The sequence below is a fragment of the Aotus nancymaae genome, unplaced genomic scaffold (genome assembly GCF_030222135.1).
Source record: "Aotus nancymaae isolate 86718 unplaced genomic scaffold, 86718_ANA_hifiasm-v0.15.2.pri h1tg000011l, whole genome shotgun sequence".
Lineage (NCBI taxonomy): Eukaryota > Metazoa > Chordata > Mammalia > Primates > Aotidae > Aotus > Aotus nancymaae.
In genome coordinates this window covers 7,259,675-7,275,699 of record NW_026988422.1, presented here as the reverse complement: position 1 = coordinate 7,275,699, position 16,025 = coordinate 7,259,675, and the positions used below count along the sequence as shown (strand labels likewise).

Genomic DNA, 16,025 nt, shown 5'->3' with positions numbered 1-16,025 from the left:
TCACCCAGTATTTAAAGCTAGCATAGTGGCAGCTATTCTTGACTCCTCCATCTTTTGCACAGCTCATGTTTCTGTAATTATCAAAGACCACTAAATTAATCAATGGTTCTCAGCCTCCATTGCTAACTAGAATCACTTTGAGATCTTTAAAAATATGCTAGATCAATTAAAACAGAATCTCTGGGAGTAGGTCCCTAGAATTTGTTGTTCTAATGTGCAGAGAGGATTGGAAACCACTTTTCTCAAACGTCACTTGTTTTTTACCTCTGTCCCATTTCAGGTCTTCATCATCATTTAATGGGCATCTCCTATGTGGCCACTCTGCCTTTGGTCTTACCCGCTCTAATCCATTATCAACCTGGCCATTAGGGTAAACATTCTCAAATAGAAATGTTACAGTATCATCTCCCTTGCCTCTTCTGTTTCTATTTTATACACTCTCCCTGGCTTAAAATCCTTCAATAGCTTCCCTTGGAAAAAAATAATCAAATCCTAGCTCTTTAATAGGAAGTCATATTTTAACTTATGCATCACTTGCCACTTTTTGCCTTTTGTTTACTGTTTTCTGCTTCCCCAAAAATGGAATTTTTTCCTATTCCCTCTTCTTTTTTTTTTTTTTATTTTTTTGAGATGGAGTTTCACTCTTGTCATCCAGGGTGGAGTGCAATGGCACGATCTCGGCTCATTGCAACCTCCGCCTCCCGAGTTCAAGCGTTTCTCCTGCCTCAGCCTCCCAAGTAGCTGGGACAGGTGCCCGCCACCACACCCGGCTAATTTTTGTATTTTTAGTAGAGACAGGGTTTCTCCACGTTGGCCAGGCTGGTCTTGAACTCCTGACCTCAGGTGATCCACCCACCTCAGCTTCTCAAAGTGCCGGGATTACAGGCATGAGCCACCGTGACTGGCCTCTTATTCTCTCTTCGTACGTAGCTTTCTTTCTTTTACACCCTTGTTGATGAGCTCTCCTCTGACTAGAATGATCCTTCTGTGATTAACTATTAATCCTATTTATCGTATATGTCTTGGTTTAGTAATTACTTTTTCCCAGCTGGGTTGGGTGCCTTTCCTTAGTTCTCAGAATGACCTCTGCCTATAAAAATTACTGCTTTTACCACTTGAGTTTATAATAATCTCTTTATGTTCCTCCCTTCTCTTTGGAAACAATGACTGGTTCATAATCATCTTTGTATATCCTGATGTCCAGCATAATTCTTGGAATATATTAGATATTTTTAAAAAGCTTATTAAATGATGAGCAAGAAGTCAGAAGTTTTATCAGAAATTATAGCTGATAACATAAAGACAGGTGCCTAATAAGTTTTGTCCCCTAAAACAATCAAGATATTTAAGATAGAAAAATATCATTTTCTTTTTCTATCTTTCAAGTTCAATTGAGAATAGGAACTTGAAAACCAATAGGGAAGATTTTCTGTAGATTTGCAATATATTAGATCTCTATGGGCATTGCTAGAGTTAATTCTCTAGGTAAGTTTCTCCTGATTTCTATATTCATTTTGGATTTTTATGCTCTTTGGCTTCTTCTGTAGAAAAATGAACATATAACTGGTGTATGTTAACTTTATTCTGATTAGCAGTTACTTTTCACGTAATTACATGGTTTTTACACTACAAAATAATCGATGAATTTGGGTTTATTATCGATAGATAGCTTTTAGGGTTCAATCACTCTGAAAAAATTGGCCAATTTCCAGATCTGGCAAACTGAGTGATGTGATCAGTACCAAGATCCCCTTCAGCCTTAAAATTTCTGAATTTATATTTTTAATTGAAAAATAAAAATAAAAATTCAAAGTTGTATTAATTTGGTATTACTCAAAATGCATGGGGACTGTAGAGACACTGTCACAACAAATTCTAATTCTACATTCTTCACAAAAATCTAGAGGGAAAAGAAAATTGTCCATTTTTTTTTGAATCATAGCTTCTTAGGGAAACACAGAAAATGTGACAGGGGCATGAAAAAACATAGAACTGAGACAAAATAGTAGGTTTACTCCAAGTTTGCAAGTTGTTATATTTAATGCTTTGGTATAAATCCTCTTTATTACAAAGAACAACTACCAAATAAATCATTGTGTGGAAAAGAATTGATCTGGGAATCAATTATCTGGGAAAGAAAACCACAAAGAAGTGATTGTTAAGACATTTGTTCTCCAGATATGTAACTGTTTAATCCGAAATAAACTTTAGGATGGAAGTCTATTAGGAAAGTTGCTTGCTTAATTTTGCTCTTCTACACTCTGATACTGATTGTTCAGGATTACTGCACATACATGCTGTAATGAGAATTGTATGTAATTTACTATGTATACTTACATTTGATAGACATTAAAGGATATATGTGTCTAGTAATAGCAGATGTGTATTTCTGCCCACTAAAGAAATGGTTACAACTTTTAATAAATATGGGTAAGGGAATGATGTTAAGATTACCTATGTGTGTGTGAGTGTGTGTGTGTGGTGTGTGGGTGTGTGTGGTGTGTGTGTGTGTGTGTGTATATGCCCATACCCATACTTGTTCTGAATTTCAACTGAGTATACAGAATTATCATTATCTTATACCACTTGCATTGAGATATTCAGTTTTTCCTTCAAGAAGTGAATTTAACTCTTAGAATATTATTGTGGTAGAAGTCTCCAGTTTCGTGATACATCTATTCATCCCTTTCTCTTTAGAAACAAACTGGAGTTTTTATATTGCTTCCCATAATAAAAAACATATTGCCTTCCAGATTTTGCAGCTAAATTTGGCTATGGGACTAACTTTTGGCCTTGAGCTATTTAAGAAAGATACTTGTGAGAGTTCTTTGAAGATTGGTCAAAGGAAACTAACTCAGATGGATTGTCCATTTACTCTCCTGCCTTTCCTCTTAGCTTTTAGCCTGAAAATCAGTGGTGACAGCTGGAAAGCCAATAGTCATCTTGGAACATGACATGATTCTGAAGGTCGGAAGCAAGGCTGGAATGGTACAGAATAAACATAGGAACTTAGGTCCTTGAGAAAATTGTGGAGTCACCATATCTGCCTGTAATTCCTACTTTCAGACTTTTTTCTATGTGTGAGAGATCTATCTTATTTAAGTCATTGCTATTTTTGTTGCTAATACTGTTGTTGTTAAGTGAGCATTCTAGTTGAGCTCAAGCTAGGACTCAGAGTCTGGTTATATTTGATGAGCCCCTGGATCAGCATCCTTCAATGCCAACTATTAAATGTAATAGGCTAATGATGAATGGAAATCTATTTCACGTAACAAAGAACAACTCATTATGCCCAAATATGATGAGGTCATATTGCTCTTATTTCTCTCTAACCTGAGATTTGGGTCGATGTTCTCTATGGGAAATTAGAAACCCATGTTATGGTATTCTGTTTTTGTGTTAGGATGGTCGCTGTAAATCTACCTAACAGTAAAAATAAAATCTTGCTTGGAATTGTGAAGTAAGTGAATTCTCCATTGTGCAGAAACAAGAACAGCATTATATTTTATATGTAATACTCTTAAACAGTCAATTCATTTATTCAATTAATATATTTGAGCTATTATGGGTTACATAAGTTATGGGTGGGCTTTGTTAATTAGTCAACTCATGTCCAATATCACAGGGACCACTTATGAATTTAGAGAAAATGGAAGAAAAGAAAAATGGAAGCAAATGATGAAACTCTAAATATCTTCCTGAAATAATTGTCTTTCTAAAAAATTTCTTGTGTTTAAAGACTGGAATTTAAGCTGCATTTTTCTAGATGGCACCAGCCTATTGGTACCTATATTAATGTCAAAGATGAATGCTCAAATTACAAGGGTTCACAGCTGTCTCTACAAAATTTCTTAAGTATTCTTGCCACAAAGTCTCCCCCTCTTTTCTGGGAGACCTGGGGGAAGGGTCTCATATGTCCTTATGGCCAGTTACCGCACATTATTCACTTACTGGCCACTCTCATGCTTACAAGATTCCTCATGCAGGAGCGCCACCATTCTGTCTCATGTCAGGATCTTCTAGTAGAACTCTGCTGTCCCATAACAAGGCTGTATATATGTTCTTTCTAGGTTACAATTTCCCACACTGCTAAATGATGCTGCATTCACTTTAAACTGCACCCTACTGGGAATTGACTTGTTCTAACGAAATGAGGCGACTATTTCTCTAGCCAGCTCTATCAGCTTGAAGTATTACTGCTTATGTCCTGAGTATCATAAAGTCTCTTATGGAAATATTTCTTTGTGTTGTTATTTACAGTCCTGCAGCAAGCATCTTTCACTGCGTTTTATCTCTTGGGTCTCTGTTGGAGGCACCCAGGGCATGAAGTTTTATCCCAGTAGTTATTTATTCTGCCGTGCAGTTTTACTTTTTCTAATAATTGTCAGAAAGGACTTCTACTGCTCCATCCATTTGTCAGACAAAATCAAACTTTAAATCCCAGTTTGAACTACACTGGGACCCAGGCTACACCAGAACTTAACTTAGATTCCAGACTGCTTGATAAAATAGCTAGTTGAGAATGAAGCTATAATTTCTTGACAACAAACACACACACACACACCCATATTCATACATATGTACATACAGTAGTCCCCTCATCCATAAGATATGCCCTGAAATATATATCCTGAAATCTCAGAAAATACTGAACACTATATATACTATGAGTTTTCTAATACATACGTACCTATGGTAAGTTTAATTTATGAATTAGTCACGGTAAGACATTAATAACAATAATTATTAATAAACATAACAATATACTGTAACAAAAGTTACAAAAATGTGGTATTTTTTCTCTCTCTCAAGATATCTTATTGTACTATACTCACCTATTTTCAAACCCTGGTTAACCATAGGTAACTAGAATCAAGGAAAGTGAGATTAAAAATAAGTGGTGGGTGGAGGCTACCATAGCTCACATACATATATTTCAAAATATGCAAAACCACACACCTCAAAACCTGTAATATCTACCAACATGATATGCTTGATGCCATAGGCAATGCCATTTTCTCATTAAGTCATCTCTTTCCGTTGTAAAACACCATTTAAAAGGAATCACACATGCTAAAACATGTATTTTGGGTGTTTTACATTTATCCAGATATGAATATAAGTAATGTACTTGGTTATAATGTTCCCTTAGCCACTGTTTTGCTACATGTTTCTACACATTGATTCTTTAACACATTTTTTTTCTTTTACAGTCTCCCCGTAGGAAATGTAGCTACTATGACTATGAGTGAAAGAGATATGGATGGGTGGAAGCCAGTACTTTTGTAGATAAACGCAATGTGAAAACAAAGAACTACTCTTTAATTACTGGTACAGAAATAATGACAAGGAAACAAAATTACTTCCTGAATCACACTTTATCACCTGACTGGTTGCAAAGAGCACAGTTTTTTTTCTGTTTTCGTCAAATTAAAATCTTAACCATGTAAATTTAAATTCAAGGCTGTAAAGAACAACTCAGGATCCTTCATAGTAATGATTACAGTATTAAAATGCTTATTTGCTAGAAAAAATGCAAAATCTCAGAACATCTGAGATGCCCAAGCTGTAAAGTGTAATAAAAGCTATCAACTGTAGTGGAAAGAAAGTTACAAAGTATGAAGTCCAGAGCGATTGTTGGTAGCATGAGTGGTGGGACTGAAGTAAACAGAAAGAAATGGAAGGCATTTGTTTAATACATGATCTTGTTGAAAGACGAGTCCCAGCACAGCAGCTTTTTCCTTTAAAGACTAGCCAGATGTGGGCCTTTTTAAGATCACAAAGAATGGAGCCACGGAAAGAGATTAACAATGCTGGCAGAGAATGGCAGATACAGTAAGGTTGTTTTTAAATGGATAGAAATCTATGTAAAGGTGACAAAACACAAAAGATGTTTCCTTTTGTAAAAAGATGCGAGGTATTTAGCAGCAATTCCCATTACCTGGTACTTTTATTGCTCTGGCATGATTAGCAGAGACTATTTGGCCAGCGTTGTCAACTATTTGCTTTGTCGTCAGCCTGATGTTTGGTCTGCAATCCTCTAAAACTAACAGCAAAGGAGAAACACTCAGAAACTTAGGCAGTTTTAGTTGGCAGTGAGGTGTCACCCTTAGCCTACTCTCTGTGAGGTTTATTCTGCATTTTAGAAGCTCGGTGGCGATTGCTCTTTTTTGATAGCCAACAAAAAGCAACGTCATAGACCTGTTTGGCTGCTGTCCTGGGTAGAAGGGTTTGTCAGCCCTAGGGAGATGAATTTCTCCAGCGTTGGACCCGCCCAGAGTAGAGAAGCAACACCCTTCCAGCCACTACTCTGTTGCTATGAAACAAAAGACTAGGAAGGTAAGCGAAGCAGGAAGTCCCGCCTTTCAGCCCCAGACCGCTTTGGCTCCCGCTCCCGACGCTCACGCCCACCTGCCACCCCTTATTGGTTAACTCCCTCGTGCCTTGCATCCCTTCTTCCATTTTCTTTCCCGTTTCCACTTTCGTTCCCCGGCGAGTCCAGGCCCCTCACTTCTCTCCGAGTCCAATTCCTTTCCGACGTTGCTGCGCACGGGCCTTCCTCCGGGGCCATTGTGTACTGTGGAGGACGTGGACGGGGCGGCAGCGCGAGGAGGACGGGCGCCTCCCGCCCATTGGCTGCACGCGCTGTCGGGCAGCGCGCCTGTGCGCGGCATTGGCCCAGCGGCGTGCGGCCCCGCCCCCGCCCCGCCCCGAGCCAGGGTCCTGTGTGTGCCACAGGGGTGGGGTGTCCAGCGAGCGGTCTCCTCCTCCTGCTAGTGCTGCTGCTGCGTCCCGCGGCCTCCCCGAGTCGGGCGGGAGGGGAGAGCGGGTGTGGATTTGTCTTGACGGTAATTGTGTTTCCACGTCTCGGTGGCCTGCGCGCTGGGTCGCTCCTTCTTCGGGCGCGAGCTGTTTCAGCGATCCCACTGCCCGCCGGGCTCCCCACGCACCCTGGGCTGCGTGCGTGTGGAGTGGGACCCGCGCACTCGCGTGTCTCTGGACAGCTACGGCGCCGACAGGCAAGGAGGGAAAGGGTTGCCGGGGAGGCGCCACACTTCTTGCCGGCTCGGGGGCCGCAGGGCAGCTGAGCGCGGGCCACGGTGAAGAGGGGGCAGCCCAGGCTCTCAGCTGCCCGGGCGCCGCCGTCCAGTTTGAAGTGGGGCATTTAAAGATCAGACCCCGCAGGCCGGGGAGGAGGGAGGCGGCGGCGCGGATTGTAGTAGGCGGCCGGCCGGGAGGCGCGTCCACCCCGGCGCCGAGCACTCAGCGCCCGAGACGGACGGGGCTGCGGGCGCGGGAGGGACGCTCTGTCCCCTCCCCGTCCACCTTCCTCCCGCAGCTCAGAGCCCAGGGGCCGTGAAGGGGCCTGAGCAGGGAAGGGACACAGGCGTCCTGAGACAAAGCTCTGGGTGAGAGCAGAGGCGAGGAGCGGCAGAAGTGAACTCCTCCTTGCCGTGGCCGCTCTTGTCAGTTTCTCTCTGTCTCTTTTAAATGGGCTATTTGTGTGTTCTTTCATTTGGTTCTTGGGAATAACGACTCACCGCGTTGATTTAAAAAAATGTGTTCGCGTGTCCGTCCTGGGTGATTTTAGCGTGGGAAATCCAAGTCCTGTGCCTTTGTTGACAACAGAGTTGTCCCTTACGTTTGTGTAGAATAATTTTTATGTTTATGTAACTTGGAGAAATCGAACAGAGTGAAAGTGAAGTTTCTGCGTGAGGCTCCCAAAATGTATGATAGGAACTTCAGTTGTTCTAGTAGTTTGAACTGGAATTAAGGCTGGAGGGGAAGTACATTCTGTTCTTATCTAGGTGGAGGAAACCTGTTTAAGTTTTGTTTGGTGTTTATGAGTTGGGTATTAGTTCAGCCTTAGCTACTTGAAACGTGAGTAATATGCATCTTTAACTTTTAGTATTGTAAAAGCAAATCTAGGATCATTGCTCCTAAAACTACTGTGTGTAAAGATTGAGAGTGTAAATCAATTTTACAAGCTATTGATAAAGTTGAATCTGGAACTTTTGGTTTTGCTCTCATTGATGGAGGAAGATGCAGTGGGTACAAGTTAGTCTCTTTAGTTTTCTGGTGGGTAAATATTTTCAAAGCCAGCTAACTTTTCTTTTTTTAAATCTGCCTTTCAAAGAACTAAAATTCCAGATGGCAAACTCAATGAATGGCAGAAACCCTGGTGGTCGAGGAGGAAACCCCCGAAAAGGTCGAATTTTGGGTATTATTGATGCTATTCAGGATGCAGTTGGACCCCCTAAGCAAGCTGCGGCAGATCGCAGGACCGTGGAGAAGACTTGGAAACTCATGGACAAAGTGGTAAGTTCTGTCTGACGTTGCCTGTGCCAAACACTATTCACTTTGTCTGTGGTTTCTCTAGATTTATTTATACTGTTAATTAATAAAAGCCATTATTATGGCAACAATCTTTGGATTTCTATTCATCATTTTTTTACTTCAACTCCGTGTTTTTTGAAAAGTTAGATTCAAAGACTTTTTTTTTTAACCTTTTGTCCTTTCTACTCTTTAAGGTTCAGAGTTCCTCTATATGACTCAATATGCAAAGTTTTACCATTGGCTGCTTTTTGTTGGTGTATGGCCATAGACTGTTTGGAAGTGTTTGTTTTTCCTTATGTGAGGTTGTGTTGCTCTTAGATAACAAAAGAGTACAAGCAGGTTATTTGTCTTTGATGGACCACTCATGACAATCGTCTGGTATGATATGAAAGTATTTACTGGGGAAAGAAACAGATTAGTTCTTAAGTAAAGAAGCAGTGTTTCAGGGAGTTTCCATTTTCATCTTTGAGAATTCATCTTCATTAAGAAACTTTTGTGTTGTTAATGGGAGAGTTAACAGTTTCTTTCATCTACTATTCCATTTTGAAACAGGAAACCTTTCGATGGCATATTGTTTATTGTGAAAGGAAAATTTATGTTGGGGGTGGTGAGGCTGAGAGTATCAGAAACCTCTGTGGTTTCTGCATGTTGCTTTCAGACAAACTATAATTTCACAGGAAAAAATCAAGATGGGTGTCAGTATCCAGAGAGGACCGGTTAAAAAGACAACCTGAATACCTTACAGAGATCTACTCAGAAGCTAGCTGTCAGTATCCTACCTTACTAAGTACAATTATAAAATAAGTTTAAGATGTAGCTTGCTGCTTTGCAAAAATTAATCTTTTTTTGAAGCAGCAGCACTGTCCTGCATTTATTAGTAAATATTTGTAACACCTTATGACTTTATTTTGTAGATATCTGGAGCTAATTGTAAGTTTAGTTGAGGCAAGACTCAAGATCTTTATAACTGAAGGAATGGAGGTTTTAAAAAAAATTCCTTTGTAGGGATGTGCCAAAGCATCCAGGAAATCATATGGTAATGTTCATCTTTGCTTTGGTTTGTTGCTGTCTGCAAATATTGGCTACAGAAAGCCACTATCAGTAGTAATAGCAATATACGAATGTGACAAGATTTACTTTATTTTCGTTTATTCTGATGGAAAGGACATATAGATGAATGACTGGCCTGTCATTCTACAGGCGGTGGTGCTAAATGCAGAGCCAGAATGTTATTGCCAGATAAATATCCTTAGTTTTGGGCTTCAGTGTGACCTATTTAAGCTTCTGCCAATTTATTCAAATTGTTATATTAAAGTACTCCAGACAGAATGATGTCATAGTATCAATATTGCAACTTGCTGCTTGGGGTTAAGTTTTGATTTTAGCATTGGATACTTAAGAATACAGAGGTATACCAATTGGAAAAATAACATATATTTGGCAAGCACAATGCTACATATCTTTGCTTTGCTAAAGAGTGTGCATTTGAAGGTCACTCTCACTGCCTAAATCATTCGTTGGGGTAAGAGAAGGAATTTAAGGTTTTTTCTGTAACTTGTCTGTTACATAAGTGGACAGCAAATGGTTCAGATTCTATAAAAGGGCTGCTCTTTTTCCCCCACTCTCCATCTTTAAGTGGTCAGAATCTGTACGTTTATGAGTGTTAGAACATCAAATCAAAAAGATTTATATAAGGAAGTGGTGAGCTGTAGTTACTGTAAGAACATTATTTTTGAAACATTAAAAAATGATGTACACAATTTTGGTCTATAACTGGTTGTTAACATCAGTTTTATTCACTTTTAATTTTTTCACCGTGAGTTATGGTAAAATAAATGGTTATTTGATGGTTCAACATCTGCTATTGTTTATTTTATTAACCCTTTTGTGGGTTTAGATTTAATCTCTCCAATTGAGAAACTTGACTTAACAAGGAAATCTATTATCCAAAGTCTCTACTTAGTGGGATGTGGGTGCGGGTGTTGGCAAATGTACATTGCTATGGCTTTCCCTGTTTATCTTCATTATTTGTCAAAGATGAAAATGGTTGTGTTCATTTATGAATGTACCCAGGGGCTTTGTGGAGAGAAATCACATAAGTTATTATGAAAGAATTCAGTGTGTTTATTTTTACTCTAAGATACAGGAAATAGAAAGGCATTGATAATTACTAATTGGCAGTATATTTTATTTAAGTGTGTAGTGCAGAAACATCCCCCTCTTTTGTTTATCTTTTCTTATTTGTTAGTGGTGAAGGAAGTGGCTCACAATATCAACATTGTCCTGATGATTCCATCAGGAACTTTATTATTAGTTCTGAAGTTAATCACTTGACACGTTACCTTTAAAAAAGAAATAACTGCAATAGCATGAATTTAGTTTGTGAATAACAGAAAATAGCAACTTTGAAGATTAATTGGTAGTTTTGTAAAAGGCAGAGTTAAGTGTACAACTAGTATTTTTTTCTTAGGAAGCTTCTTCACAAGGGTAGATCTTGGAAGTATAAGTATGAACACAAGCTTCAATTTTAGTGTGTTTCAGCTACCAATTTTTACAGTGAATAATGAAGCAGTCTTGGGTGTAGGGGAAATATCTAGTAAGAATGTAGTTTTTCCATTTCTTGGCCTCTAGAATTTAAAATGGTCAACCGGAATTCCTTCCAATTAATCGTTCTGTTTTCAGAGGGCACGCTTTTTCTCCAAGGTCACTGAGAATAGGAGAGAGTAATTGCTTAGTTGTGTTCTTTGTAAAAGGTAGAGTGTTTTGTAACAGAACAACAGTAGTACAGAGTTAGCCTAGTCCATGTTTTGAGGAAAAGAATAGTAGTTAGTAGCATATCCCAAAGCATCCCATTTAGACAGATTTTCTGGCCTTAGCTCTACGTGTCAGTGTACTTTGATAGCTGACCTAAAAGCCCTCACATCAGTGGATGCCTATTTGATACAGTGATGGAAGGATTAATCATGAATACATACCTAGGTTCAAGTGCAGCCCAGATGAAATGTGGAGTCTGTTCCGAAGCTAATCAAGAGAAAGGTTTCTTAAACATTTAATAAACATTTTTTTGAGGGCCTACTGTTTCCACTAAGTGCCATTTACTGGAGATAGGAAGCTAGACAAGACATAATCCTACCTTTGACCTGTCAAGGAGCTCAGAGAGCAGCATCAGAGTCAAACATATAAATGGCTAATTGCCATGTAGTATGGAAAGGGCTGTATTACAAACCCAAAGTACAGTTGGAGTAGAGTAGAGAACCTCTTCCTTGTTTTTCTGGCCAGTGTTCAGAGAGTTTCTGTTTGGATTCTGCTGGCCATTGCCTTTTAGGAACAGCATTATTGTGCTCTTGTTGGAAATGCTGAGGTGAGAGTAAGGAAATGATGGCTAATCAGTATGGTTGGAATGATAATTTATTAATGTGAAGTTCCTGAGCGTGGTTTTCACAAGAATCTTAGCCAGGTGGTAGAAAATAGAAGAAACAATTTTCCATCTAATAGATACTAAATGTACTGGGCATACATGGATGCTCAGGAAATTTGAAAATAATTAATTGATGCTAAAGAGCAAAGCATGCTGAGTACCTGCCTCAAATTTTTGTCTTGCTGTCCTTGTCATTTATTTTAAATTACATTACTGAAAGAATTTAAAAAGCATTTAGGAAGTGATGATGCCCGCTAGGCTTTTCCTGCTTTTGCCCTCAGTAAATTTAGTACATTTGTCAAGCTTGAAATATAATTCATTCTCTTTTTAATGTAATTATGATCATCATATATTTTAAAGTTTGTCAATCAAGGATGCTTAGATTATATACAGATATTTTAAAGAATAGAAGTAAACTTTCTTTTCTAAGTTGAGTTCCTCATACCTCTGAAATATAGTCCATGTCGAGTAAAACTTAGGTTTTAGATGCCTATTATTTGTGTTTGCTGATTTGGAGACTCTTACCTTTCTAGAGCTTAGAACAGCTGATACCATTCATTTGAATTATACTTCTTTACATATTTCCTTTTCCTCACTGAAGTTGTTCTACCTTAGCAGAATCATGGGTCCTGGTAGACTTGGTTAGGGGATAATAACAAATTGTCTGGACAGTTTTGTTTAATACTGAGTTCAGTTTTGAATTTGTGCTGTGATAAATGAAGTGATCCCAAAGTTTGCTACGTGACTTCTGGGAAAATATATTAATAAAGTAAAAGATTTAAAGGAATCCTATTAAGAGTTACCTTGGATTATTCTTGTGATATAAGGCATACATATAATACAGGCCTTAATCAGTTAGTAATCTTTTAACTATTACAAAATTTTTAGCATTCGGATTTTGAATCTACTTCTTTCTTCCTTTCAAAAGGTGCTTTATGTGCTGTCTGTTGATTTCATCATTCATTTATCAAATCTCAGCAGTGGAAACACAGACATTTCCAAATAGCTATGCCATAGAGTAAAATGTAATTTGTGCTTTAAGGTGGTATAAATAAAGTGCTGAGATGTAGTATGTGGTGGAGGTGAAAGTTGCTTGCTAAGGCTGAAAAGTTGGTATAGAATGAAGCATGGAGTAGGTACTGTCCAGCTCATGGGTTGGATTCCAGTGAGATGGAGGACATGTTAGGTTGAAGGAATGCTAGATTGTTGAGTAACAGAAGGGAAATTAGGGGAAGATGATAGAGGTTTTGATTGCTTTGTCAAAGAATTTTGACTTATTTGGCAGAAAACCATTGAAGGCTCTTAACCAGAGAGAGGAAACATCAGGGCTCTGCTTTGATAAAATACTTAGTTGACTCTGCAAAGCTTGGATTAAGAGAAAAAACTGAAAGCAAGAATAATGATCAAGAGGAATTAAAACAGTCTGGGCAAGAAATAATGAAATGCTGGCCTAGATAATTGAAAGTAGGTATAGCGAGTGTTGGTTCAAATGTGGGAGGCATTTTGGAGGTAAAATCTTCAGGTCTTGGTGACCCCTTAGAGTTAGAGGATGAAAGACAAGGTGAAGTGAAAGTGACTCTTGAGGTTTTCAGCCTAGTTGACTCTGAAGGCAGTGATGCACTTAATGAGATAAGGAACATAAGAAGGAAAAGAGGAAGTGCGGGGGTTGGTTTTTGGCTATCCTAAGTTCACCATGCCAGAGTGAATTTCATTTAAAGTCAGAAAATAAATTGTACTGTTCAAGAGAGAAGTAGAAACAAGGGACACATATTTGTTAGATATTCTTGTAGGGGTAGCTGAAAGCTATAGAACTGCCAGAGATTTCTGAGGCAGAGTAGAAGGAGCGATTCAGAGAAAAAGTCAGATAATCGAATTTTGGGGAGTATGAGGAGTGTAATTAAATGGCAGAGAAGGAAATCATTTTGCTTTAATTCTACCTTTCTCATCACTACATAGACTAGTGACAAGAAAGGTAGAATTAAAGCATAATGATTTCCTAGGTAGAAGCAGCTTTAAGAAGAAGATAAAATCTGAAGTTCTGATAAAACTAAGTTCAAATTCAAGTGGAGAAAACCAAACAGGGTGAAAATTTAAGAAGTCATTGAATTGTATGGTTAGAGGCCGTTACTGGCCTTTATAGAGCAGTTTCTCTTATGTGATGGGGCTAGATTAAAATGAGTATGTGGATTATTTAAGAATTGTTCTAGAACTGAATAATGAAAAGGAAGGAAGTTCTGTTAGCCTGAGGATTTGAACAGCATTGAAATAACTCTGGGTGTGTATGTGTTTGTGTGTGTGTGTGTGTGTGTGTGTGTGTGTATGTCTATATGTGCACACATGATAGGAGAGGTTCAAAAATTGATGGGAATAAAAAAGATTGATGAGAAAGGATGTAGGTAGGTAATGGCCTAAGATGCAAGGGAAAAAGAAATACTTGAAGCAGTAGCATTCTAGATTAAACTATGGGAGGGAAAGACGAGGAACAAGTAGAAGGGGTAATCTTGGTGGATAAATGTAACCTCCACAGGAGGAAAGCAAGGGAATATACAAAGAAGTTTTCAGGGCATTTGTAAATTTTATATTGGGTTGTCAGGAAGTTATTTAAGGTATAATATTTATAATGTTTAAACCGTGTTTTAAATTTTCATATTGTGAAATAAGCAATATACATATATTAACTAGTCTTCTAGCAAATAAATGGGTAAATAAGTAAAAAAATTTAAATGGAAATCATTCTCATCTTTAACATTAAGTTCATCTTAATTATACACATGCTGTGACTTAAAGGATGCCACAGTGCTATTTTTATCTACTCTGCTTGGGCATATATTAATAATATTATTATATTTTAACTAAGGTTTTTTTTTGTTTTTAAGTATTTGTAGGTTGCTAATTTTTTATAGTAATGAGAGACATATTTTGAAAATATCCAACAGATTTTGTAGCTTTTTAACATATTAACATTTAGATACCTGTTGAGCTTATCTTATAGTACCAATGAAAAAGTATTCATAGTTATAATATTCTACCTGTTACAAGATTAAGAAAATATTAAAGCCCTATATTTTTTCCTGAGAGCCTCTTGGGTGTGAAGAAACCAGAGAATTCCATGTCAGCTGACAGGAATACTGACTAGTACTCCTGAATAGCCTTATTTCTTGCTTTTCTGCACAAAACATTCCAGACATTTTAAGGGTTTTAGGCAGCATGAATAACTTTATGAGCTAAAAGAACTTTTACAAATCACGATCCCCCCACAAACTGCTCAGTGCCCTTGGTCTAATTTTCACACCTTTGTAAAATCTGCAGAGATTTTGCCTTGTGATGGAATGTAAAATATGGAAGGGAGAAGAAATACTAAGAAGGAGATTGGGCCAACTATGTTCTGGACACTGTGCAGAGCACTTTATATTTCCTTCTAAGGATTATAATACCCTCAGAAGTTTCCAGAAGAAGAACCCTGCCCAAGGTTGTAAAGCTAGTAAGTGTCAGGGCCAGATCCTAGGTTTGCTTGATTCTAATATCTGTGTCACAGTATGAAGAGTCAAGCACACTCCTCCATGGTGTGCTCCCTCTTTCCAAAGGAAGTAAATCAGAAGGGCATTTCCCCAACTCCCCTCCCATATTTAATGTTACGAAATTCTCCAAATTTTGTACTCATTTTTAGGCAGCTTTATTCAATATAGTTAGGGATAATCTATTTGTAATATATTTTTCCTGAAATGTTCTTCCTTACCTTGTTTCCTTCCTCATCTCTGCCATCAAATATTTATTACACATCTAGTTATATGCAATGTTTGTTATTAGATGATAGAGATAGACCAATGACGAAGACTGTTCTTCACCTTTAAGGAAGTTCCATTCTCATTTGGAAGAAAGAGAGTGAACAGAATACACAATTGATATTTTAATTACGACTAGTTTGTTCTTTAGTGGTGCTTCTTATGTCAGTCTTCTGAAGACATCTTCATGGAAAACCATAAAGGACTTGGTATTTTCTCTAAATTCAGCTGTCCTGGACTCATGATCAATTTTATATGCCAACTTTGTTTTGCCCAATTCGTTTTGCCCAATTAATATTCTGTGAAAAAAAGTGTATTTTTATACTTTTTACAGTTTGTATGTTATGTATTTTTATACTTAGTAACATACATTTTTATATTTTATATATTTAGTAATTATTTGCTGCATTAAAATGGAAATAAACCAAAAGAACTCTTTGGTACCTTTTATTATCATTATATATGTATACACACACACACCCCCCCCC

General features: G+C 38.0%; 1 protein-coding gene and 1 long non-coding RNA gene across 5 annotated transcripts in view; both read left to right on the top strand.

Moving 5' to 3' along the window:
* Positions 1–6,761: 6,761 nt before the first annotated feature.
* The window catches only part of CBLB (Cbl proto-oncogene B), a 203,844-nt gene continuing 194,580 nt past the window's right edge, over positions 6,762–16,025 (top strand). For 3 of the 4 annotated variants that reach the window (XM_064374576.1, XM_012476652.3, XM_064374575.1), the window contains exons 1-2: positions 6,762–6,848; positions 8,138–8,319. In XM_064374576.1, the coding sequence (XP_064230646.1) occupies positions 8,152–8,319 (168 nt within the window). In that variant the 5' untranslated portion in view covers positions 6,762–6,848; positions 8,138–8,151. The other variant, XM_012476647.2, reaches the window with a different exon arrangement.
* Positions 11,358–14,473, top strand: LOC135274156 (uncharacterized). Its single transcript, XR_010341935.1, has 2 exons — positions 11,358–13,646; positions 13,728–14,473. It is a non-coding gene; the product is annotated as an uncharacterized LOC135274156 (long non-coding RNA).